Source organism: Haemorhous mexicanus, chromosome 5 (assembly GCF_027477595.1).
Source record: "Haemorhous mexicanus isolate bHaeMex1 chromosome 5, bHaeMex1.pri, whole genome shotgun sequence".
Classification (NCBI taxonomy): domain Eukaryota; kingdom Metazoa; phylum Chordata; class Aves; order Passeriformes; family Fringillidae; genus Haemorhous; species Haemorhous mexicanus.
This window is the reverse complement of record NC_082345.1, coordinates 66,055,476-66,082,872: the sequence shown is the minus strand read 5'-3', so window position 1 is coordinate 66,082,872 and position 27,397 is coordinate 66,055,476. Positions and strand designations below refer to the sequence as shown.

Genomic DNA, 27,397 nt, shown 5'->3' with positions numbered 1-27,397 from the left:
TTAAAACATTTTTATGTTAGTAAAATAAGACACTTTTTTATAGTTCTTAATTTTATGTTTTATTGTCAATTTTCTTTGTGTGTGTCTGCATATATGGATATATTTTTCCCACTGTTATGGGGCAGGACAGGTGGATGCACCACCAAACAAACATAGTCACTGAAGTGAGTCCATTAAGTATGTATTAACAAGCTTAATCTTAATTACATTTTAAAAACAGTAAATAATTCTATTTCTCAGTCTATTCTAGAGATTAGAATCCTTCTCTTCATTTTTGTTCTGATCAAAACCCATTTAATGGCAGTCCTAAAACTCCATATGCCTTCAGTGAGGTCCAATATTCTTTCTTACTGTTTAGGGTTATTTAAGAAACTTAAGAGGAGCTGGGTTTTGGGATCAAATATAAAAGCAAACAAAAAGTGAGCTCTTCTCATTCTCTATGTTATTCCATCAGAGTATGTGAAAGTGAGTTAATTTTATTCACATTAACATATGTCTGATTTTTGTTTCCCCATCATAAAACTGTGTGCAATTCTAGAAGAGAGCTCAGAACTCATGATCAGGGTGAGGGGTAGTCTCTGCTCACAGTAGTAAACATGCACTGGGCAGCACAGATGTTGAGAAAACACTTCCATTCTGTGAGTAGGCTATTCACTGATAGTGCAAAAATATAAATTACTGCTTTTTTGTTACTTCAGCAAATTGGTGTGGGCATACCAAAAGTTAAATTGAGAAAAAGGAGACCCCATGTGCAGGTAACTTTGGATGGAGGTGATTAGTGCATTAGAATGCATAGACCTGGAAATGTAATTAGAAAGCTTCTGCCCTGCTTACTAGGAAAAATCTAACTAGAGAACTGTTTATTGTGACAAACAGCTTCCAAAGCATGAAGCTTGCATCCTTTCCTGTTTAAATAATAGAAAACATGCTATTGGCTGTAGCAAAGGGCATTCCATTAAATTATGATGCTTTACTAATAGGTGCTAATTAGAGTCGTGTTGTAAAAATTCTTCTACAGATGTTGAAATTAATTTGAAGACTGGAAATAAAAAGAGACTACTTGTGCTGGCTTTGCTTGCATAAATCCAAAGTCAAGAGAAGATCAGAAGACAATTCTTGTGACTTTATTGCCAAGTTTTATTGTACAGTGTATGCTGCATAAAATTACAGAATATGAGTTGTTCAGGTTTTTGTTGTTTGTTTTTTTTTTTTTTTTTCCCCAGGGCAGTCAGAGTAGGGAGTATATTCTATCTGCTATTTATGTGGGATTTTCTCAGTTTAGCAGACCCAACTGCACAGAATTAACTGCCATTAGCCTGAACAGGGTAACTAGTCATGTTTATGTAATGCAATTCCTGAGCAGAAAACACTTAATGAAAACTTTAAAATCACTAAAGGAATAGATTAACTATGTAACTAGAAAAATAGTAAACTTCAACACAGTATATCAAGTTTGATTTCTTACACATATGGGAGTCTGTAATGCAAAACTTGTGGCCTGCATAGCAACACCAGTAAAACATGGTGTAAAATCCTGATCCTGCTCAGAGATTTCACCAAGTGTTGGGTGGCTGTGTTTATAACATGTGTAGAAGGCCACCTCAGGGCAGGGGTTTTTGTTTGTGCACTGGACAAATCAGCACTGAATTTAAAAAAAAAAAATCTTGGTTTTCTCAGCACACCTGGCTCCTCAGCTTGCCATGGTGTGGTCTGGCTGCTGCTGGGTTTGCCTGGCACTGCCTGCTGCCCAGGGAGGTGCAGCACTGGAAAAGCTCTGGGTTCCAATCCTCTCCAGATGCTCCTGAGTTTACCTCTGGGGCCCAGGATTTTGCTGACTTCTTCCCATTTTGCTTACTTCTTTTAAAAGCCTAGTAGCCTTTGTCTTCATTAGTACTGCAGGAATGAGTAATAACTAGGATCCTGCAACGCAGCAAAGAAGGTCGTACATAGAATTTATGAGAACTGACCTCCCAAAACACACAACAACAACATTTTAGTTCACTTTTTTTTATGTTGCTGCACCAGTTCTTTCTTTCTTTGTTTCCTTCATGAGTTGTCATTGAAATTATAGATCCTTGCCTTTATTTGTCCTGCTGAAAATGGATTGCAATCCTTTTGTTTGCATGCTTCATTGCTAGTGATTTACTTCTCTTCTGTTTTGTTAAGTTGTGCTGCTGAGTGTGGTGGTGGTGTGCTTATTCCAGTCATGTTACAGGCATGACTGGATAAAGAGAAGAACAAACTGAGCTGTAAGTTTGTTTCTTCGTGGCTTGGAATAAACCCCAGTAAATGGCAACCTTGGAAATAAAAATTATGGAGCCCAAATACTGGTAAAAACATTCTTGGGGAAAAGAGACATAAAGGGGAATTAGTCTTCCCTCTTTAAGTAGCAGTGTAGGAATTTTCTGTTCTAGCACCTAGTGGTTGTCTTTGTGCCTCAGGCACATCTAAGAATGCATTTATACATGATTAGGTTTTTTTGCCTATTAAAAGGGATTAATAAGTATGATATAAGAAATGTGAAGTGATATAATATAAATCTTAAAAAGAAGAACATTTGATGCATACTTGAATTTTCACAGAATTAAAGTTTGCTATTTTGTCTTTGGGACTCCTTGACTATGACTAGCCCAGGTTATCATTTGAAATAAGTATTGACCTTGATTTATGTGATGGCTTTATTTTTTTTCTTTTTTTTTTTACCATTTATTTTCTTCTCTGTTCCTTTGTGTGTTGGAATTGAATGTGAACTTCATATATGCCTCATCTGCCATGCCAATGCCTTCATGCATGCTGTTTGGGTTTGACCATGCTATTCATTATCCATTGCATGTAAGATATATAAATTTTTATTTATTTTTACATTTTAGCCTTTTGTTACTTATTTTGAAAGTGTGGATTTGTTGGGAGGGAAAAGCAACTGCATAGCAATAATTGAATAATTTTGAATTAGTAGGGAGCATACATTAATGCCATTATATTGAAGTTGCTATATATAGATAGAAATGCAAACATTTTCTTGAAGTTTTCAGTAAATATTTTAAAGAAATACCCAGAATCTTTGTCTGCAATTTTTTCAGTACATATTCTCTTCCTGAGAATAAATGTTATGTTTTTTCTCTTGGCAGACAGTAAGTCTTGTTAAGAACAAGAATGATTCTGTATATTCAGAGACATGTGCATTTTGTCCTCATGGAAAGGAAGAAACAATATTTTGTCTTCTGGAACTATTCTATATTACAATCTTGAAAATAAGGGCTACTGTTAAGCTCTCAGTACTCCAGACTGTTACATGAAGGCATCCTTTACCCTTTGTTCAGGATATTACTTTCTTCCAGTACATAGATGTATTGTGATGAAACATGCTTGCATTCCTTGATAGAACAGTCACATGTACATGTGTCATTTAGCTTTGCCAGAGAATGCTAATTTATGAGGAATATAATTGTAATTTTGAAGGGAGGGACTTTAGTCTACCTTTAGTCTATATGTCACTATAGGAGAATTGCTGAAATCCCTTAATTTATTTTTTTTATTTTCTACTGTGAATTGTCAGATTTAAATGGTTAAGTAGTATATCCCCATACTCCATACTCCTAGTTCTAAAGAAATGCACTTGCTTTTAGGGGGGTGCATTAAATAACTACTGGGTGATGAGGGTAGATGATTTTTATACCACACACAATATAAAGTCAATGGGGATTAGGCAAAATTTCCAGAAAAAAAGTTGGATTCCAAAAACTCATATGGAAAATGGCTCTGGCCAAGTGAATGCAAACTGCATCTGAGAAAGGAGCAAGGGCTGGAGGGTGGTCTGATCTAGTTCAGCTGAGCTACAGTGGTCTTCCAGCACTCCTGTGGGGCCAGGGTTTTCACAGGTGTAGGTCACCAAAGTTCTCTGTGCTCCACAGTTGAGGGTTGACATCATCAATGTTCCTTAGGTCTGGAAGCTTGGGTTTCAGTATTTCTGTGCTACAGGTTTCCATCTTCTAAACTGAGATAACAGTACTGATGTCAAGAGAAATGCTTTTGAAACTCCAAGGTGCTCAGGGAAGTCCTGCAATGCTGACAATAAAGGAGGGGTTTATTTTTTATGAACTCCAAATAATTGGCAGTAATTGCTGCCTTTTTGAGTCTTGAACCATAGTCTATTCCCACCTCATATCAGCAAGTCTGTGTTGTCTGCTCTTGGTAAAATTCCACCCTACAGTTGCCCAGCTTACTGGCTGGGTGGAAAACTCTCCCAAATTTCTCTCTCCTTTCTTGGAGGCAGGACATCAATGGGAGATTCATTTCCCCTGCTTCCTCTGCTTCCTCCCAAAGCAGTGCAGTCTGTGACATACCAGGAGAAGGGGAAGGGGGAGCAGCACCTCAGCATGAGCCCCATACATGACAGGCTGTGGACAAACACTGGCAATTAGTATTAATTTGATTTTCACTTATTCAATTAACCTCTCTATTCAACAGAATAAAATAAATGAGAAAGGGCCACTAGTAATGCTACAAGAGATTAAAACAGATGGGTAAGTAAACCCAGTAAAGTAGGCTAATTTAAAATTGAAGGGATTAGAGTGGTTTGTAATATTAAAGTACTCTGTTTTTATTATTTGATCATTTAATATCTTCTGCTTCAGAATCCTAAATCCCAGGAACCTGTCACGCTGGATTTTCTAGATGCTGAATTGGAAAATGATATTAAAGTGGAGGTGAGATTACCTGGATTCTTAGTGCCTGTTGCTGCTCGTATTTCACCATGTCATAACTGCAAAGCAATGAATGTTCTGGATTTTGAATATTGGGTATCTATTTCAATATAAATCTGAATTTTAAATTTATTAAGCTGATGACTTTATATGGAGATGAAATTACATTTAGACAAGTTAAATCCCAGCATTATTTATAGACAAGAGCAATGTATTACATTCCTCTCATTTTGAAAAACACCATGATTGCTACTTAATTCCTTCTTCATTAAAGTAATAATTCCTGGGAAGGAAGCTAGAAAAATTTTTCAAAACATAACACTTTTTATAGAATATTTACTTGAAATATTTTAAAAGTATTTCCCTATTAATGCAAGATTGTTCCTGTGGCAAGAAGGGGAACTGAGAAACGAAGTTGTGTAGACAGCAAATTAATTCCTCTGTATATTTTTCAGTTACTGACTTTGTAATATTCTGGAATTATTTTAAGATTTTTAAGATAATTAGTTAGTTTTCTGAAATCAAATTAAAGGCTTTTAAACATTTTACATTTTTAACATATTTTTCACTGAAATTGTTCCTTCATTCTGACAGTAATCAGCCTGCCTTGGTATCTGTTTAATTCTGCCTTAATTTTCTTTGAAATGGCTGCTTCAGAGGGGAGTGACTCTTGAACTGGTACAAAAGTATTTCTGTGAATCAGTGCCATTACCTGAATCACACAGATGTGCTGGGAGGCACAAGAAATGCTAGGCAAAACTTCTTTTCATGCACACAGAATTCATTCTCTCTCTGTCAGTGCTCAACATCAAGGAGTTTTATGGCCTGGTCTAGTGACTGAAAGTATATCAGAATTGTTGCTTTTTAACTCTACTGATTGAGTAAATATTTGGTTAAAAAAACTTCTGATTGGAAATATCTGAAAATTGTGAACAAAACTTTTTTTTTTAAGACTTTTGACTTCCATTTGCATTAGCATTTTTTGTGTTTTTAAGAAATACTTTGGTCACTTGAATGATTATTCATGTTACATGCAACACCTACACTTTTCTCTTTATTTCACTTTTTCCTTTTCTTCCTTGCCAATAGATTCGGAAAAAAATGATAGATGGAGAAAGTGGAGAAAAAACATTTGAAACACTGGTCAAGTCCCAAGATGAGGTAAGATAGGAACCCAAAGAGTTACAATTACAGGAATAAACCAAACCAGAAAAATAATGTGAAAAGGTGAATTGCTGTGATATTCATTTTGTAATGACAATTTGTACCATTTTTTCCCCTCTAGATCTGCTAGTTTTACTGGCTTATAGTAAAAAAAAAAAAAATGTATTTAGGAAAAAAAGAATTGTTTTGTTTCTTGGTTTCTTTGGTGCATCATTAATCAGGCAGTTGTTGATGAGGTCTTACACTCTGTTCAACAGGAAATGGACCCAGCCTACTTCTGTGCATGAATTCCAAAACAAAGTGCTTAATTTGCTTGCAGAGATGTGTGAGGATGGGTTTGGTAGTTTATATTGTGGTTGAATGGGAAGAAAGTTGTGAGAAAAAATAATAAAGTAATATTTTTATGCCATAAATGAAGACTCTTTGGGATAAGCAAATTCATCTTACAGTTATATCATGTACTTTCTGAACAGCTTGTTGAGTTCTTTATTTTCTTGTCCAAAATACTTAGTCCTGAAAAACATTGCTACTGTTCTCTCTAATAAGCAGATGTTTTCTAGCAATAGGAAATACTCAAATTTGATATGGGTCATTACATGGGTGCTCTACTTCATGGAGACCTCAGAGAGAAGAAATCATGACTGGTGTGCTGAAGGAGCAGTTCTGACCACAGTATGCCCCACAGTTACAGTTCCACAGCAGCTTTTTGAAACTCTTTTGCTCTGACCTTGCAAATAAAGATATTTAATTTGATGACTTGGCAGACACTGCACAACCCATAGATATAAACTCACAATAACAATACCTAGAATTGCATGCAGTTAATTCATATTGACTTTCCCCTCTTCCCATATTCTTCTAGAGACCTGCATCCTTTACTCTTCTGTGCTTTCCCACAGTAAAATGCTAAAAGCAAGCTTTACAATACTGCTTTACAATCTCTGGGTAAATCCTGCTGTGTGAAAAAATTGTGTTTTTTCTGAATGGTTCCAGTGTTGGAGAATGGTGCACAAATAGGTGTTTTCTGGGGCAGAGAGGCTAAGCCCCAGTGGATGCCAGCTCTGTCCCCTCACCTGTGTCAGGAGTCCATGCTGTTTAGGATGTTTAGGATGCCACCAGTCTGTTCCCTTAAGGGAAACTGGGTTGTTCCTGAACCACTGTCAGAGAGTCCAAAGCCCTGCTGGCATCTGAGATGAGGATAAACTGCTACTGAAGGAAGAGACTCCATGCTGGGACATTTTCAGATTTATGTTGTTTGGTTTGAGTGCCTTTCCAGATCTATGGGTGAAAAAGGCTCTGTGTAGGTGGTTGGAAGAGGAAGGGTTAGAAGGTCATGAAAATACAATAACATGATTAGGGTTGTACAAGAAATTGCATTAATGGCAAACATTTTGTACATTTCTCAGGCTCTGTTCTACAAAAGACCTGAAACAGCTGGTCCTACCACTCTTTGCCCAAAGAAAGAGGGAGGGAAGTATTGCAAATGCTGAAGTCAGTTACAGTATCTGGGCAGGAGGGAGGATGTAACATCCCTGGGTGCATGAGAATGTGCCAGTTACACACGGCCCAGACCACAATCTGTGTTGGAATAAAATATCCCGAGCCTTTGATCCCAGATGTCTCAATGCCAATGAAATTAATTATCCTCACCTTCCCTTTCACCATGGCCCAAGATTTCTTCCTCTACCCAGACCTCTCTGAGAGAAGAAAGGAGCAGCCAGAGCTGGCTGGCTACGATGACAGCTTCCAGCCATTGCAGCTCCCAGCTCCGGGCTGCTAGAACCAGAAAAAAGCTGCTTTAAACCACGGGCCACGCATGAGCCATGCATCACTTAGCACTTGATAGCTTCATATATTTTCTTATAAAATGGGCTGATGTGGTCGGTTGCTCTGAACTGACAATTGCAGTCTTCGGGCTGAAAATTTATGTTCTTTTTGTTCTGCTTTTTGGTTTAAGTTTGCATCGCTTTCCTTTTGTGTTGCAGCTGGCCCCAGCAGTGTCTTGGGAGATGACTTCATACTACAGCATAGAGACTGGACTTGTAGCAAATGTGGGTGGGGTGCTCTGGAGTCTCCCAAGGCCTCAGGGGCTTTCCAAGTAACAGAGAAGATGCCATAGGAACAAAAGCATTGCCACATTTGGCAGCGGGGGTGGGCAGTAGTGAAAACTGAAGGGTCACAAAAGCTGCAATACCATGTGTGAGCTCCTTGGCAGTGATCAGCTGGGGATGGCATGGGCTCAGAGTGCCCACTGAGGAAGTAGGCAAAGGTAAATGGGAGCTGGGGTGTGAGGAGGTGTTATCTGCTGGGTTTGCTTTGAAGGGAGCTTTCAGCCAATTTGCTCTCAAGCACTGTGACAGTGCTGGTGGCAACAGGATTTAAATACAGCCAAGTCCTTCTCTTCCCTCCCCTCCCACCTTGGGCAGTTTTTCCTTGTGGGGGTTCCATGACACTGTGCCTGATTTGGAGGGACTGCCAGCACTAGGTTCAAGTGGCTGATTTTAGCCTGAAGTACACATTAAGTATAAATAGGCTTCAATAGGAATCTCTTCAACCATCTTTTTACCTGAAATAAAAATGTATCTGGGTACAAGACACTGTTATATGCATCTTCTTTCTGATTTTCTCTTATCTTTTTTTTCATTTTCTTTCAAAAATTACTATTAAATTATTTTCTCATCCTGCTTTACTGAAAAGCAGCAGCCAGGTAATGAGAGGATTTGAATTTATTATTGTCATATAAGTCACCTCTTTTCCAAAGCCATAGTCATTTTCTCACTATCCTTTTGCCATAGGGAAAGAAAGAACCTAGAGGAGTACCTGTGGTACCTTTCACCAGTGTTTGCAATGCTGCAGTGCCACAGCTGTAGTCTTCACTGCTGGCACACTTACAAAAATTTGATTGTTAAAGTAATAATATGTTGCAGCTGGCATAATCTTATAGCTTTCAAAGTGGAAAACTGAGAAAAATAATGTCAGCCAGGTGGATTCATGATTAAATCTATGGGGAACTGTGGGACTGTGCCTATCATGCTATTTTTCATACCACAAGAAAACAAATGGTAAAGATTATCCTAAAGTATTAAGTTATTTAAAAATAAACATTTATATCAATGCTACATGTTTTCCCAAATTCAAGACCTTCCTAATTAGATTAGAAGCACATGTTCAGTTTAGCAGGGGGTGTCTATACAATCAGAATTAACAGGCTGTGCCTGTAGTTATGATTCAAATTTAAATGCATTAAGCCAGTGGTGGTGTGACGTGTAATAACAGGCTCCAAGTATTTTTGTTTTTAAAGACTTACCTTACCTTTTCTAACTGAGGGTTGGTTTTTTTTACCTTTTCATAATTTAACTGAAAAATGATCCATTAAAGAGAAAGCATTTTTAATCAAATTTAAATTGGCGTAGGTTTGTATAGGTTTGGCTAATGTGAAAATTAAAGGTCAGATTTGTCTGATTTTGTTTAAATTTAAATTTTACTAATGTTCAATAAAATTATATGGCTGATTCTTTTGCAAAATGTAAGTATGGAAAATATTTAAGGAAAGGAGTTGCAGCTCAACCCATTATTTTAGCAAAATAATGAATAGAAATACATCAGATTTGTACTTGATTTTACAGTTTTTCTCAAAGAAAGGTCACAATTATTGAAGCTCCTTAGTTTAATAATCTCATTTTTCACCAATATCTCTTTGTAGAGGTATATTGATAAAGGAAACAGAACATATACATGGACTGCTGTGAATGGCACTGATTACAGGTAACTCATTTCTGTCCACTGACTTCCTTTGTTTAGTTAAGTGTCCTTTTGGTTAATTTTGGTTAATATTTTTAGCATTAAAATCTTTATACTAGCTAAGGTGACACTGACATGTATGTTATTTCAAATTCATTTAAGCACACAACATTGTAACATTAGAAGGAATGTTGAAACATTCCCTAACATACCCAAGACAAGTAAAGGTTTTCAAAGTCTCAAGAAAGTTAAACTAATGTAGTTCAAAACTACATGGCATAAATATCGAGTCAAATTCTGACCAAAATGCTATTTCTGTTATGATGAATTACAGTAATCCTCAGACAAGCTGGAATCCAATTTCTGTTTTCTTCTGCACAGTTGAACAGTCACTGAGAATGCAAACATTAATTTGAGTGTTAAACCAAACAAATCTGTTTTAACAACAGAACATAAACATAGGATCTTCAATTCACTGTCCCATTTTTCTGTTGAACTGCCTCTATACTCTGTAAGAAAAGGAAGTTTTTATCAGACTGCCATCTAGCAATCACTAGAGAAATACATTAAATTTACATGACTTCTTAATTCTGCCTGAGCTTCCTGGCATGAGACATAGCAATAAATCCTCAGAGTATCCTTGCAGAAAACTTATTAAACATAAAATTATAGATTTTAATTAGCAATTTCTGCTAGCAGTAACTGTTAATGGCAGGTGCACTGCCACTGATTTCCCTAGAGGAGAATTGGAAAAAGGCTATCACTAAATATTCAGCAATCTCACTTATATTCTGTATAAATTGCAAATGTGTGACTAAAGGTCAGCTCATTTATGGGTCAACTGTACAAGATTTTTAATGTTAATTTCTGCAGCTCTTCATTAGGAACTGTTGCAGTTCTGCATGGATGTAATCCAAGTGTAAAAATTAAGGATGCTACTTGGGAGTTGATGATACCCATTTAATGATTATTCATATCTCCTGTCATTTACATACATTTTTTTAGAACTGAACTCTTCTGCATATGTGTAGAGTTTAGCTGCAAAAATAATTCCTACATATTTTGAACAAAAGTACGTTCCATATAAAAGAAAACTTTGCAAACACTTTGCAAATCTTAAAATAATATTGTACAAATATGTTCAATAATTGTTGGTGGTGACTGCATGATCAAAGAAAATATTTTTTTGAATCCTGAATGCAATGGATGTGAATGCAAGTATTGCCAGATGCATTTCCTGGAGAATATTGATCGTGGTTTTATTAGTGAGAGTCTCTGGTTATATGATGTGTGCAAATCAGCACAGCACCAAGTGATATTTTTGCAGTCAGTGATTACCATGACATGTTATATTGGGAGGTTAAGTGTGTCAGAGGAAGATACAAAAATCATGTATTTTTTTATTTGCAGTTATTTGGAAATTCCTTACTTATCTACTAAAAAGTCCATTTGTGTTTAAAAGTGTAAATAAGAATGAAAATGATCACAGGGACCATCAGGATTGGCATAAATGTACTTGTGTTATTACTTAGTGTGAGGCTATTTCACAGTGTGTGTGCCTCATCTCGTGACAGTCCAAATTACAAAATTGTTAATTTCAAAACACAAAGAAGCTGAAACTAGGAATCTGCTGCAAATAACATAATTGCTTTACTTGTCTCATTTCTGTTGCAGTTTGGCACTGGTGTTACCATCATACAGCTTTTATTATATTAAAGCCAAAATAGATGAACCTATAGTTCAAGCCAGATGTAAGTACTGTAAAGATTCCCTCGTTTTGTCTGGTGTTGCCAAGTCTCAGATTCACTTAAAAAGCAATGTTTGAAATTCATAAATTTTGTGGAATTCAGTGATGTTACCATGATGTACCCAAAATCTTCAGCAATGATTCTAACCTGTTGGAACATCTGAGGTGCAAGAAATATTCTATACAAATAGAATATGTGCAGAACATGTCAGTTCCACTGACAATCCCTACCCCTTGCTCTGTGCCTATAGAATCATTGCTTTGGGTATCCTCTATTGCTGTCATTTTAAGGGTCTGGATACTGGGTTTTTTTAAATTTCTTATTGTATCAGTAAAATATAGTGATATAGACTGTAACAGTATAATTTTTTTGTTGTTGTTGTTGTTTTAGTTACAGTATAATATTTAGCAAATTATCTCTGCTAGAATGATGTGAAAGCCCTGTTTGGTTTGGGTTGCAGTTAGGTTTTATTTCTTTTACAAATAGTTTTAGTGGAAGTTTGCATTGTAGTTTTATATTAGAGTGATTTCAAACCATTTACAGATTCTGACGTGAGAAGTTAAAATTATACTTGTCAGTATTCAAAGGTTTTTTTTTTTTTTTTTTTGTTAGGTGCAGCTTAACTGTAGTCTAGGTAGTACACAAAATAGAACCAATCACAGCCTTTTAACTTTATCCAGATGTTATGATAAATTTACAACAAGTATATAGTCAAATAGAAAGTTTGAAAACACAAAAAATCTCAGAGAGGGATAGATACTGTTAGTTTAGAGAAAACTCAGCACTACATCACTGTCCTCTACCATTGCTCCAACATATGAAGAAGAATAGAGCAACTTTTAATAACCAGTGATTTATTTTGTAACTTTTTCCAATACCAAGTAGTTTAAATTTTTAAGCAGAGAGTATGATTCTCTTGATGAATTAGATCATCTGGTTTTGCACTTGTATCAATAAAACCTGCAAAACAGACCCTTGAAATAGCCTCAGTGTATAGAGGTACTGAGAAATAACTAAGAACCTATTCTTCAGTCTTCAGAGGTGTTTGTCTTTTTTTTTCCAGACTACAGCTGTATGTAAATTGAACCTTTGAATCTATGTGCAATATTTTTATTCAAGGGGCTGTTTGAATAAAATATTGGTTTGTGACCCCTTGTGCTTTACCCTGTTTTTTTCTGTTTCCCTGCTTTCTCTTTCTGATGGATAGTGAAAACCAAAAAGGGCAAGTATATTCTTGTTATTCAATTTCCTTCTGTTTACTGCAGTTGATCTTTTTCACTTATATTTCTATTCCTACTGGATATTCTCCTCTGTATTCCTCATCTCAGGATTCTCTTCATGATCATTGGGTACCATAGCAATAGAAAGGGAAAAACAAAAGTGAAGTATTTTTCTGTTTTCATGCACATTTTAATATGTTGCCAATCTCTGATCCTTCTTTGTCTGGTCCTATCAGTGTTCAGTGATATCATCTATTAAAACAATTTTTTTTTCAGTAGGATTTACAGTGATGCTACTACAATTGAGATTTTTTTTTACACTTCATTGCAGAAAATATTAGCAGTATTTTTCTTCTTGTTCTAACAACCCAGTGTCACGAATATTTATTTGTATCAGAGTTTACTTTTAGTGAAAATGTCTCAAATTTTTGATATTTGTTTGATATTTGAAAATATCTCATGTTGCTATGCTAATTAAATATCTTAAAGAAATTGTTAGCTATTATCTTACTTCTTCCAGTTGTACGTTATATATAATAACCAAGTAATTTCTTCTATGTTGTGAAATACTGAGAAGCCTGGAATTCATTAGGGAGAAAGTATCTCAAACATTTCTTTCTAAATTCATGGATGCATGCAAAAGTGAGCCAAATAGTTTGATAAGAGAAACAATGGCAAAAATTTCAGTTTACTTACTTGGTGTTTACTCTTCATCTTTTTAGTTACGGAATCACTGAAGCTTGATCATTTTGATGAAGTTGGCTATACATTTTTAGCACCCAGGTTGGTGGATTTCCCAGTAATAAGTGTTATTTCTGCATCTGATCTGATTATTGGCACATGGAGAATACAGATTTGACTGATAAAGCTTCATTTGGTAACAAATTATCAATCTTTTTTCTTGCTGAAATGTAAATAGCATCTTCAGGCTCTGATTTCTGCTCAAATTAGTCAGATAACTGCAGAAACTAATATTGATATTTTAATGGAAAACTTATTCACATCTGGGCATTTCTTGTGGTTTGACTTCTAAGATTTTACAACTATTTTTAAAATTGGTTTCATAATGCTGACCACAGCATGTTTCCCAACTTCAAGACAAAGGCTTTCAAAGCTTTCTACTGCTAAAGTATTAGTTAATTTTCAATCAATTGAACATAAAAGCTATTAATTCATTGAAAATTTATTAACTTCATTCGTTTTCTTGGATTTTGTTTTTTTAAATGTGAAATTCTGCAGTTCTTATTTCCCTTTTTAAAATTATGTTTACAAGGAAAACTGGTATGATAAAGACTTCCTAAAAATTGAGTTCCTCTAACAGATAGTTATGATAAAGAAAGGAAATGCTGTACAGTTAAGATAGTTGAGAATTGCTGCATTCTTTTTTTTATCCGATAAATTTCAATTAATAGATCAATTTCAATTAATAGACTGATTTATGTGAAGTCTTCTATCTTATAATGTATCCTAATTTAACTCTTTAATTTAATTTTTTTGAAAGACTGAATTTATTGAGAATCAATTGTACCAATTACAGCTTCCAGCAAGTCCCTACTGTCCTACAGAACTAAGTCTGTTTGATATGTAGCTCTGCTAAAATGTGAATATTGGTATAGTAAGGTAAATTCTGTCTGTGGTATCTCTGGATTTTGGTAAGGTAAATAAAGGTTAAGATATCTTAGTCATATGAAATTACTTAAGCACACTTCTTTTGTGTGTAAAATTAAATTCATATAAAAGTTCATTTTAAAAAGAGAGTCCCCTGCTTTACTGCTAAACACTCTTTACATTTTAATTAAAGCTGTTTAATGCCATTCATCATATAATATTTGCCTCCAAAATGCCCAGTGACTTCTATTTTGCGTGCTTGCATTCAGTGAATTGCCCAATGATTACTGCTTTATTTCATTATCCAAGGGACAGGAGTTTACTGCTTATCTGCTTTGCATATGTCAAAACAAAGAGTGTTTATATGTTCATGTGTTTGTACCCTAATAAAATTGCATTTAAAACTTCTCAGAGGATAGGACCTATAAATCTGGCCTGAGTTGAGCAAGGGGTGTCTGTGTTTCACCAGCAGCCCAGGTTCTTTCCAGTACAGTTCAATCCAGAAGCAATTTAAATTCACTGGGCATATCTTTAGTGTACAGACAATGATGTCCTAATATGTCCTACACTACTCCTCAGTTTTTATTCTGGGAATCTTTTCCCTATTTCATGCATGCAGTTTTCTTGCAACCCAAATCGTGACAAATGCTTAGGCAGGTGTTTGAACACTTTATTTCCTGCAGATGTCTGAGTAATTGATATGGTGATCAATAAATACTGATCATGGCAGCCAATTGACACAGCAGTACCAGCTACTTCCTAATAGCTGTACAAGCCTGCTTGGACTCCTAAATTGTCTACTTTAGTAGCACAAGAAAAAAACATGAGAAAACTGGTGTTTTGTTGTTTTTCAGAGAATACTGTAACGATGTTAAAAAATCCGAAAACAACACTGAATTTCTATTAAATTTCAATGAATTTATTGACAGAAATACTCCAAGCAGTTCATCATGTAAGTACACTTCTCACCTCACTGAAATATTTCCTTAGGAAAACAAGCAAATATTCTTCTTCTTGTGGATGGGAGTTCATGCTCAAATTTTGTGGGTTTGTTTTTTTAAGTTGAAATTATCTAGTGCTGGGATTTTCTATCTAAGGTAGAGAGTGTAAAATTAGTTTTCAAGTTCTGGCTTTATTTAAGAAAGTTTATAGGGCATCATGCATTCTGTGTTTTCCATAATTCCTCTCAGCAACTTGCTGAAGCATCAAATAATACTGGTTCATTTTAATACACTCCAAATATTTTTGAGTTTATATTTTCTCACTTCAGCATAGCAGCCAAAGTCTCAAACAGACTCAAAATCTTGCAATGAAATCTTCAACCTGCTTTCTTGTCATTTGATTCCTAAATAAGTAAAGAAAAGAAGACCAAGACCAAAATGCCCAATAAACAGAATAAAAGATAAGGAAGTTATTTTGCTGGTTCACAAATTGGTTAAAGAGACCTGACTTGGGCCTGAATAGCTTAAGGCCACAAATCCAGTGGTGAGCACTGGGCTTTGGGAAGGGATTAATTCACATTTTTGAGGTTGAGCCTTAACCTCTGTTTACAATAAATGAAGAGTTATTACCAGGTGCTAATGCCTTGTTCTCCAGAAAATACCAGTGTTTGGATTTGGTTTGGTACATTCATGTCTGTTTATCATTATTAATAATTTATAAATCATTATATTATTAATAATTAATAATAGTAATAATAATTATAAATATTAATAATTATAATATTAATAATTTATAAATTGTTAATAGCCTTTTTTTGTTGTTGTTTTGCTTTCATGAAGTTATTTTGTCATGTTGCTGTCAGGGATAACTGATCAATTCAGAAAGATTCTCTCCCAGACCATGTAACTGAAGGAATGGCCACTTGGATACGATATCTTCTCACAAAAGGATATTTTTGTGTGCACATATGGGTGTTTGGTCTTCTTTTAATAGAATAATCTTATTAATTGACACATTGCTGACTGACTGAAATTTTATTTGAATACCTTGACTCAGTCTTGGAAAAGAAAACATTCATCTCCATTGATTAAAGCAATTAATGATAATTTAATAAAATTGAATAATAAATTAAAACTCTTGTGTAATATTTACTATCAGCAAATATCACTTAGTGATATTGTAGTATACAGTTGTGCTTAGTAAGTAATTATTCCAAAATGTTATCTACTTCTTGCTGTATTTTAGTTTGGAATATGCAGCAGGTTTTTTTTTCTTCTTTTTTCCTAAAAATTAAGTTACTTTAAAAATAGTCTCCTTAATAAATAAACAGTGTTAACAGTATTAAAGGCCTGAGTGGCCACAGAAATTATCTCAGCTAAAAATTCTTTTCACAAGAAATAAGAAATAAAATTCCCACATTGAAATAATCTTCAGTAACTCTGCTAAAGTGTTACTGAAAAAGATGGTGGAGAAGCATTGACTTCAAACCATCCTTTGAAAGAATTTGAGCATGGCATCTCTGTATAAGCTACTGATTCAAAAAGAGTTTATTTCCCTGTATCCATTTTCAGATGACAAATGTGTTTTGTTTGAGAGTCTGGGACTTAATTGATCTTAATATATTGATAATGTAGTTGAATGCCATTAGGAATTGTTGATTCCTTGCATCAACTGAGATAAAAAGTGTTTTAATGACCACATGTATTAAAAAATGGTTAATTTGCAGTTTTAGGGACTCCACAAAGCTGTGGCCTATACCCTTATCACCTTCTTTATTCCTGAAACACAAAACCACATTTTTAGGATACAAAGAAAATGTTTAAGTGTGCCCTCAACAGTGTGAGGGCATCTATCTAACTCTAATTACCTGACACAGTTTGAAGTTAGGCAGAATGTCAAATATTAACAGCCACAATTTTTGTGGCTGGAGAATCTTGGCAACTCAGAATTTCAATTTAGGCTTTTATTGAAACTCCATCTCATGGTTACAGATGTCTTACATTTTAACTCTTTTGATAGGTAATACTGACATGGTCATTAGAGTTTTGCTGGATGCAGGATTTACAAATGAACTGGCCCAAAATTATTGGAGTAAACTGTCGCTGTAAGTATTCTTTTTATTGACTGTGATTTTTTCATGCATTTCAGAATTTAAAACACAATCTAATACATCTGTGTGTATATATAGATATGCAGTTAATGTTACAGAGAACAGGTATTTATTCACAGTTATGGACTTTAATGGCAACCTCTGACAAAGAAATTTGTGAGAATTTCAGTCAGTTTTCATTTTAAATCTTATTTCTATTTACAGCGATGGAGTTGTTGCACAATTTGTTGTCACAGATGGTGGAATTACTAGAGTGTTCCCCAAAAGGTAAGAATTATTACAAAAGAGTATGATATGATATTCTGAAGCCTGAAAGGCTGCACTCTTAAAGAGTGGCTTTATTGAATAAAAAGCTATAATTCTCCTAGGGTCTAATCTGTACTGATAGCTATGAAATTATTGGAATGTTTTGTTTTTCTTTGATTTTACCTGTGTCACTGCTTGAAACTAATCTGTCCCAATATTTTCACGACAGGCCCTTGTAATCCAAGTTTCTACTCAGTGTAGAGTAGCAGTAACAGCAATGCCTTTGTAGTAGCAGTGGGGCCATGCTAATTTCTAATTACTCCCAAGCACTCAGTTGTTTGGCAGGCTGCAAATACTGGAAAGTAGTGGGTGATATTTTTTCTTTTTTTTTAGACTGAGATCAGACCTAAAGGTCCAGGGTCTTCAGGAGAGAAAAATGTATCATTATCAGAGGGCAAAAAGGGAATGTGAAATTGGGCATACAATAAACTAGACACACCCCCATGAGTGACTGGGAATAGTGAGGGCACCAGTACAGATCTACTGGTAAATGGAAAATTTATTTCTTTTCTTAGGTTACTCTGTATTTCCCCAAAATGTGAAAATGGCAATGAATTTTACTTCCCAAGTGGGTTTCTTTTCTATTTTGGGATTATTCATGATGTTAAATCTTTTAGGATTAAGCTCAAAGTATGGCATGTGCTGTAAAGATTTTTTTGTTAGCAGTGTTGCAATTGTATTTTTCACAAAAAATATAAAAGTGATGAGACTAAATTAGTGGTTTTCCAAGAATACTAATTCTTTTTTTTTTTCCCAATGTTTGTTTGTTTGGGGTTTTTCTAATGATTACACCTGTCTTTTAACCAGTGAAAACTGACAGATCCTGAGGACTATAAGAATGAATCTCACTTTTTCCAGCTGTGAAACATTAAAAGAAGACAACCCACAGCACAGATTTATTGAGACTCTAAACTGTCTTTTTTTAATCTGTATTTTTTGTTGTTGTTTAATTTAGGGCAGGAGAAGATTGGTTGGAAAATGCTGAAACTTATGAAGTCAGCTTCTATAAGAGGAGTTTGGATAATGACAACTATATTTTCACTGCTCCATACTACAACAGTAAGCCATCACAGTTTAGAAATGTCAGAACTTGCTAGTTCAGTATAAGTGGAAGTTTCCCATACCAGGTGAGGTCACTGACAAAAGATTCAAGCATGACACTTCATAAGGAAGGAAATCTTGGGATAATATCCATTATTAAGGAAAAGCTAGGAGGCACTAAACAAGGTCAGCATAATTTGTCAACTACTCTGGTGGCCCTGTGTGATCAGAACTAACCTAAGTGAAAACATGCAGAGTATTGGTGTTCATTCAGTGTATTGAAACATTGCCTTACAGAGATTCTTTGGCAGAATTATTTTAACAGAAAGTGAAATAAACTGGCACTCACAGACAGTAACACTACCTAAAGTCCTAAAAGAGCTGAGTTCTGTATGCTGCCTCAGCACCCCCAGCATTGACTTGGGGAACCAGGCATAAGAGTCCAGAGTCCATAACTCCATCCACTGCACCACTACTTAGTTTAAACTTTGCTTGTGAATTCTATTCACAATTGCACTTATTCACCAAAACTGGTTGGTGTGAGATATTGTGACAATTAAAACCTATATAAGCAAAATAGCAAGTGCTCCTTATTGATGTCAGTAACATTAACCTTCTCAAGTTTGTTGAAAAATAGATGCTACCACAAATCACTTACTCCATGGGATCCTTCATTACTGTTATTTCATAATTATTTATTGCATTTTTTCTCAGTAAAATGTAAATACGATAATTAATAAAATTCCCTGAAGCCTTTGCTGTTTCTCAGACAGCTCCAGGGAATCTTTTTTAACTTGCTTTTTCATATGAAGCAGTGTTGAAAAGAGTTTCAAGTCAGTCAGAGCAGAAATTGTACATTAGTGAGTGGTGTCAGTATGCCCTGCATTGAAAAATACACAGATAACATCAGGATAAAATCTTTGGTTCTGATCCTGGTTTTAACAGAGCTGCTCACATGTGTATGAGTATTCATGGCTCTGTTTGCAGAAGAAAAGGCTATAGTAACTTCATGAAGCAGTAAAAAAGAACAAAATGAAGAAAAGTAAACAAAAATATTTATTAGTCATGCCAGTGTTAGTGATCCAAGCTATCACAGGTGAGAAATGTGTACTGCACCTGGGTCAGTGCTTTTGGACAAGGATTTTTTAAAATCATTCTGGTATTTGAATAATAATAGATTTAAGTTTCAGAGGAAGAGGCTTTCATGTCATCCTAACTTCTTTTTTGGTTTTTTTTTTTTCCTCTTCCATACTGTCAGAAAGTGGTGCCAATAGCTATGAATCAGGTATTATGGTGAGCAAGGCTGTAGAAATACAAGTTGATGGAAAACTTCTGAAGCCAGCAGGTAAGACAGAGTGGTACTGAAACTTGAAACACTTTCTTTATTTGGTTGTTGCTCAACAGCAAATTGGAAATTTAATTGAGATTTCAAAGGAACTTCACTCTATAATAACATTATTTTCTCTGAGACAGTTTTAATCTTTCTAGTGGAAATCTGTTTGCATTTGAGTAAGAGTGTTTAATTTATTAGTCTCATGAACGATGTTGGTGATCAGACAACAAAAATTGTAATTTATCCTTCTCCAATTCAGTGATTTAGATGTCTTTATAATTTCTGCCCCCCCCCCCTTTTTAGGATTAAACAGTTACCTTTTTTTTCCTTCATTTTACTAAAAAAAACTTTCATGTATTTCTTGTTAGTTGTTGGAATAAAAATTGATGCAACAAGCTGGATGGAAAATTTCACAAAAACCACAATCAAGAGCCTGGTAAGCAATTGACCAAGTCTTTTTTGAACTTTATTTGCATTTCTCAAAGCTTCAGATGCAAATAGGTTTACTGTCTCTTTGTGCCAGAGTCACACTGATGCATAGTTGCCAAGTAGTTGTGGTATTTAAATCATCCAAATGCACAAAATAAATCTATGTTGAAATAGGCCATATTTTGTACATGTCTTGCTTTCATAATTATAAGACACGGGTAGAGAAAAAGAGAAATGACATATTCTAGCTAGTAGTAAGATTATGCAGTAGCAGTGAATAAAATCTGTAAAACAATTGGTGAATTTTTTCTTATTTAATATCCAGAATGGGTAAGCAGTGAACAGTAAGGATTTATATTGCATCCAAGATCACAGCATTTCAGCAGATCTTAAGGAAATAGGTGCTTAACCATTTCATTCCATGCATCCAATGTGTGATACATCTGAGGTGTAAATGGGAAATAGGAAAGGTTAAATGAAAAGAAAATATGGAATTGATAGTGAACTGTGGAAGGAAAGGCACAAAATGAAGAAACTCAATGAACATAAGCTTCTTACTGGGTGAGGCAATGTTGCTTGTATGTTCAGGGAACCAAAAAGAGAGTTTGGCTGGTTTGGGTTTTGGAGCTGTAGTTCAATGGGGAGGCAAATGCATTGCCTAAGAGTCAGAACAGTTAAGGACAAAAATACATAAGTCAAAAATGGCAAGAAGGATGAATATTTTAGACAGAATGCTGCTGGCTGCAGCATCACCTGGGAGTTGTTTTGCTGAGGACATAATGCAAGGACACAGCTGTGTGTGTATGTGTACACATACTGCAAGAGCATGAAAGAACATATTATGAATCAAAGCCATAAAATCCAGCTGGGTTGATGGGCTTCCTTTACCACCCAGGGTTCCCATGCTTTGAAGCTTTTCATGGTCAAAAAAGATACTTCTGAAGGCTTTCCTTCCAAACTCCAAACACTTGGGAATGCTCCTATTCTTTATGGTTTGCTTTATGCTCACATCACTGACATCCTGACAAGTACTCCAAACTGTTTCTGTGAATTGGGCATATTGTAAAGGGTATCAGAGTCTTTGAAAAAGGCAGTTAAGATAGTGCTATTGAGAGTTACAGAATACAGGTTGTCAAGAGAGATATTTCTGATAAATGACACACACTCAAATTTGAAGATTATATATAGGTATTGGAAATAGAATCATTTTTTCTTGTCTTGAATGATTAATATAAATTCAAAATACAGTTTATTTTGTAACATTTTAATGAAGATTACCATACTTCTGTTTTTTAGTGCAACAGTGAAATCTGTGGCTGTGAAAGAAATAGCATGGTAAGAAAATGTTCAGTTTATGAATATCTGACAGAGTATTGAAATTCACGCCTTCTCTCTAGATCTATGTAAGACAGATTCTATCATTATTATTTCACAGAAAACAGAGTTGAGTTGTTTCTGTCCTGAGAAAGGTGAAAGTTAGGAGGGGAAGGGGGGAAAGAGGGCATAAAATCAGGTGAAGTGGTTATGGTGATGAAGTTATGAGACCAAGTGTAAAGAAAAATATACAGGAAAAGCAATAGAGAATGGTGTCAAGAAAAATGTGATAAAAATATAACAGTAATTTGCAAAACAAGAGACAAATCCTGAGGGGGAAAAAAAAGAACAATTTTAAAAATTCCAAAATAAAAGAGTAACTCAGAGAAGGGTAAGTGCAAATTTAGAGGCACCAAAGTCCATAATGTGCCTTTCCACAGTCACTGGTTCCCAGCACATTCAGGATCAGGGCACCCCATAGCTCTGCTGGCACTCAGAAGAGCCCAGATCCAGGGCCTGTCACCAGATCAGGTTCTGCCATGTGCTTAAAAGCTTTTCTGTGCTCAGGTCTTCTGAGTTCTTTTGAGGAATTTGAAGATCATTAAATGCAAGAATTACAGCAGAAAGGGTACTGTGGGGAGTTATCTATTTGACCTCACTGCTATCTCTCCAGTCTCTGGCTGCAAGGATCTTTTACAAAGTGCAAAGCATATGGATGGAATCAGTGGGTTTCCCATTCCTGCACCTGACACCTGGAATAATCCCACTACAGTCCTTGACAAGTGAAAATAATCCTGCCTAGCAAACTGGGAGCCTGCCCTTAAGATTTTTACCATTGAAAGCTGAAAATGGAAAAGTACTTTAAACATGGCTGAAGCACATGAGAAGTTGTAGCCCCTCATTATGAACTGAGTTCCAGTTATAATCAGATTTAATAGGGATATAGCACTCTTGGAACTAACCAATTATTGAGCAAATAAGAATTTGCAAAACAACTTTTATGAAATTAAGCCACAAATAAGCCTTTGATCTTTTCAAACTTTTATTATACTGATAATACTAACTATTATAACTTAAAATTGGCCCTTGGCTATTGGTTTGTGATTTGAAGATACTCTGATGTCTTGGGAAAAAAAAAAAGTAGCTTCTTACAGAGTTCTGTTGACAAATCTTTCCTGTAAACATATTTCACTTTCTTACAATAGCATGTGGACTGTGTTATCCTTGATGATGGTGGATTTCTTTTGATGTCCAATCGAGATGAGTATACACAACAGGTATGTATATTCTTTAGGAACAGAACATGAAAACCAATAGGAAGAAGTTTAAAGAGAAAAAAAAAAAGTATTTAACTCTCAGCTTACTCTAAAGATTTCTGAATCACAAAAATATTGCTGGATCAGAAATTCTAGGTGGTTTATTAGTGTTTTTTACAGTTTTCTGTATGGATGAAGACACCAAACTTGCTACCAAGTTGCATTCTCTGTGCTTTGCCATTAGGCTGGTAGGCTGCCAATGGACTTAAGATGGTGAGGAAGTAATAACAAGTAATATGTTATCCACAGACCTTCTTTCTCATATTCTTCTTGCTCTTCCCCAGGCAGGGTCTCATTGATTCTACATTTTACAGTTACTGCCTAACTGGGCAATTTAGAGCTGTGCACTGTGTTAGAGAAAAATAATTGGAAATGTTTTACCTTATCTCTCTGTATTGCCCCAATCAGATTGGAAGATTCTTTGGGGAAATTGATCCTGGCCTGATGCGAAACCTGATTAACATGTCCCTGTATGCCTTTAACAAGTCTTATGACTATCAGTCAGTCTGTGATCCTGAAGAGGAACCAAAGCAAGGAGCTGGACTTCGTTCTGCCTATGTGGTCAGTAGTCCCATGTGCAGTGGCTGACAATCCATTGAAAGTCTTCACTTGTTTATTTAAATAAAATAACCTCTTTTATTTGCTTTTTTTTTTTTTTTCCCCAGCCTACAATAACAGACATTTTGCAGCTTGGATGGTGGGCTTCAGCAGCAGCCTGGTAAGTATGAGTGTGTAGGAAATCTCTATATCCAAACTCTATTCAGTGGGTTGAAACTTTATTTGACTTGGATTTTTTCCCTCCATAAAAGTTCTCAGGACCCTTTGTTTCTGCAGTTTCTCATCATGAAAATTCTTAGCTGTGTCTCAAACATGACTGTTTTGTCAGCAATTCAATTAAAAACTGCTCTTGACAGGTTTTGTGATTGTGTGTTCTAACTACAAAATCAGCTTCAGGAAACAGAGTTTGGATTAATGGTCTAAGTATGATGGGCAGTTGTGAAGTCTAAATTCTCACGTTTTGAATTATTGATCACTTGGTTCCCTATTTCAGAATATCATCCTTGCCTTTTTCTAGCAAGAAGTCCTAACATCAATATTTGCTTTTCAGTGAATCATTTTAGAAAACACATGAATCATAGAATCATTTGAGTTAGAAAGGATCTTTAAAGGTCATCCAGTCCACTTCCCCGACAGTGAGCAGTCACATCTTCAACTAGATCAGGTTGCTCAGAGCCCCATCCCACCTGACCTTGAATGTTCCCAGGGATGAGACATCTCCACCTCTGTGTGTGACCCATGCCAGTGTTTCACCATCCTCATTGTAAAAAATATCTTCCTTGCATCTAGTCTGCATCTTTTCTCTTTTAGTTTAAAACCATCACCCCTCATCCTACTGGAACAGACCCTGCTGTAGTTTGTCTTCATCTTTCTTAAAAGCCCCCTTTAAGTACTGAAAGGCCACAAAGAAGGCTCTCCTGGGAGCCTCTTTTATTCAGACTGAACCCCAACTCTTCAACCTTTCCTTATGGCAAAAGTATCCCATTCCTCTGATTGTTTCTGTGGCCTTTGTCTGCAGCCACTTAGAGGCCCATATTTTCCTGTGCTGAGGGCTGCAGAGCTGACACAGTGCTCAGGTGGGGTATTTTACCTTTTTCAGAGCCATGTTGATTGACACTCATATCAGCTACTTCCCTCAGCACCTTCCTTGTGGGAATAAGTAATTGGCATGGATGTGGAGCTTTTGCTGTGGTATGAATTGCACCCTTGGAGACTGGTCCTTTTTCTAAAGATTCATGATGCTTTTTTTTCCTAATAATAATTACCAAACTGGAATAAATTACCTCCTTTACAAGGCTAAGAGTTAAAATATGTAGCAGCTGAAAAACCTTATAGTAATTTTCTCACAGAAGCACTATGAAGACAGTATGTTGTTTTTTATTGTTGGTTACATTTAGTGAACAGGAAGAGAAATAATCTTGATTTTCTTGGATAACAGCAAGTTTCAAAAATTGGAGATGGGCAATAATCCAGAAGAGAAATTGGAGTTCTTTTCAAACAGAGAAACTTCAGTTTATCAGTGTTCAAATCAGACTCAGCAGTCTGGTCTCAATTTAGACCTGAGGTTTATTTTGTGTGATGCTTAACTTGAAAGCACAACATTAAAGTACTTTACTATGGCCATGTTTTTAATGGAATCTAGGTCAGAAGCCAGCAGAGAAGGCCATTAAGCAAGCAAAGTGAAAAGAGATGACCAAAAAATGGATTCAGTGAGGCACCTGGCAAAAGCAAGAACAGGGAAATAAGAGAAACCAGGTTATTAAAGAAAGCTATAGTGTTTCAGGCAAAAAAATGTGGGATGAAGGTGTGAGCTATCATTTTCAAAATTTATATGGGATACATCAGCATTTGGTTAAGAGTGTGCGTGTCATTTCTCCTTCATGCTCCTTAAAGTCAGGAGATTTAGGAGTTTTCCCAGGCTGCCTTTTTTGTTCAGTTCCCTGTAAATTCTGAGGTAAGCCATTACAAAGGATTACTATTTTCTGTCAGCAAATTGCATCACCATTGAATACAATCAGGTCTCTTCTGCTCCCTAACTGCTCTGTGCTGTCCCTCTGATGATTCAAAGCACAGAGTCGTGGATGTGAATCCAGAACTCCTTTGGGGAATGCCTCCATGGGGAAGGTGACAGGCCTTTTCAGCTTCTTTACACAGGAATCCTACTAGAAAAGGAGAAAAAAGCATTCAGGTTGAAGGAAGTTATACAGTCCCTTCTCTCTGCAGAACAAGTGTTAGAACAAAATGAGATGAGATTGGGTCATATTTGTGGGTAGAAGCAAGACTGAAACTTGACAACTGGAAAATACAGCTTAGGAAGGTTAAGGAGAAGCAGGGAGTCAGAGAATATACCTGTTGCACTTCCTGCTTTGACAGGCTGGTAGAGGAGGAAGGGTCTGTGTGTGTGGCAAGCTGGTACCTACTTTAAGTAAATAAAATTGGAAAAAAATGCAATCATGAGTGAAGTAAAAAAAAATTAAATATAGCTCAGTAAGCTTAAGTATTTTGGCAGCATATATAGGAAGAAAATGTAGCCCATAGCTCAAGAGAGAGAATAGAGATGATTTTTAAATCATCTGTTACAGTAATGCTTTTTAAAATATAGTATTCCAATATTGATCTCCTTCTCAGAGATGTAATGAACCTCAATGAGTGTAAAGTACCTAATTCAGAAGCATGTTCCCTGAGTGTGTTAGAAAGGAGTTCCAGTTGGTGTAAGTTGCAGAGAAACACCAACATGTGTTTCTCCAAAAGAGAAACACTTCCAAAAGAGGTATAAAAGGGGGGCAAGTATGGTGTGAAAAAATTTCCATGATGTGACTTGTGGGCACACATTACAGCAAATCTGAACAGTAGAATAAAATATTAGTGTGAATGACCTGTGAAAATGTGGGAAAAGAAAACCAGAGTCAAACTGGAAGGTTCAAAGAAACACAGCTTTGATAACTGGGAAAAGCATAAAAAATATTGTTAATAACTTATATTTGAGTAGTTTTTAAGTATCCATTAATACAAAGAAGAAAAAGAATCTTTGAAAATAAATATATTGTCTTTCTATGTTCAGGTCTATCTTACAGCAGCTGTTTTTGAGTTTGACTTTTCCACGGTTTCTTGAAGCAGGTAAGTCAAAAGAATGAGTGAAGTAGAAGGTAAGAATCTAGGCCAGGGGACATATTTGGGTCTCCCCATTGTGTCTATGACTTAAAAATGTCATTTGTTTGTTTACTGATTTATTTATTTATTTTATATCAGCTGATATGGAAGATGATGATTTCGGTGCTGCCCTGCCTAAAACAAGCTGTATCACTGAGCAAACTCAATATTTCTTTGAGAACAATGATAAATCCTTTAGTGGGATTGTAGACTGCATAAACTGCTCCAGGTAAAATTTCTTCAATATAAGTAATAACTTCGGGATTTTATTTATTTTGCAAAACATAGGGACATTATTATAAGAAGCAAAAACATATTTTGGATAAACTTCACCAAACTTACGTAAGCAGGACAGAGAAGAATAGAGGCAGGCAAATTGCATTCTCTTTTTATTTGTTTAGAATTAATTTTAATTTTAATCCTTAAAGATTTGTAGAAATGCTTCAGTCAGGTTTAGGTTTTATATTCTGTTCTCCATGAAAATTGTACTTTTATCCCTGTCCCAATTTGTTTTCTTTTAATTTATTATGTCAACTTAAAAGTGTTCTGCAATATCCCAAGGCATATGATCGTCTTTAATCTGGTTATGTATCAGAATTTTTTGACAGTCAAGAAGGTTATACAATTTTTCTTCAAATTTATCTTCTAGTTGATAGTGCTCATGATTTAAGAGCTGTGAGTCCTATAAAGCAAACAAAGGTATTATAATTTTTT

General features: G+C 35.5%; 1 protein-coding gene across 2 annotated transcripts in view; it reads left to right on the top strand.

The window, feature by feature from the left end:
- The window catches only part of CACNA2D1 (calcium voltage-gated channel auxiliary subunit alpha2delta 1), a 358,692-nt gene that overhangs the window by 314,929 nt on the left and 16,366 nt on the right, over positions 1-27,397 (top strand). The window contains exons 19-36 of one of the 2 annotated variants that reach the window (XM_059847449.1): positions 699-755; positions 4,635-4,706; positions 5,793-5,864; positions 9,571-9,632; positions 11,283-11,359; positions 13,299-13,359; positions 15,039-15,136; positions 17,146-17,230; positions 17,441-17,503; positions 18,498-18,601; positions 19,842-19,928; positions 20,285-20,352; positions 21,642-21,680; positions 22,865-22,936; positions 23,384-23,536; positions 23,641-23,693; positions 26,595-26,650; positions 26,783-26,912. In XM_059847449.1, the coding sequence (XP_059703432.1) occupies positions 699-755; positions 4,635-4,706; positions 5,793-5,864; positions 9,571-9,632; positions 11,283-11,359; positions 13,299-13,359; positions 15,039-15,136; positions 17,146-17,230; positions 17,441-17,503; positions 18,498-18,601; positions 19,842-19,928; positions 20,285-20,352; positions 21,642-21,680; positions 22,865-22,936; positions 23,384-23,536; positions 23,641-23,693; positions 26,595-26,650; positions 26,783-26,912 (1,409 nt within the window). The remainder of the gene's footprint in view (positions 1-698; positions 756-4,634; positions 4,707-5,792; positions 5,865-9,570; positions 9,633-11,282; positions 11,360-13,298; positions 13,360-15,038; positions 15,137-17,145; positions 17,231-17,440; positions 17,504-18,497; positions 18,602-19,841; positions 19,929-20,284; positions 20,353-21,641; positions 21,681-22,864; positions 22,937-23,383; positions 23,537-23,640; positions 23,694-26,594; positions 26,651-26,782; positions 26,913-27,397) is intronic. The other variant, XM_059847448.1, reaches the window with a different exon arrangement.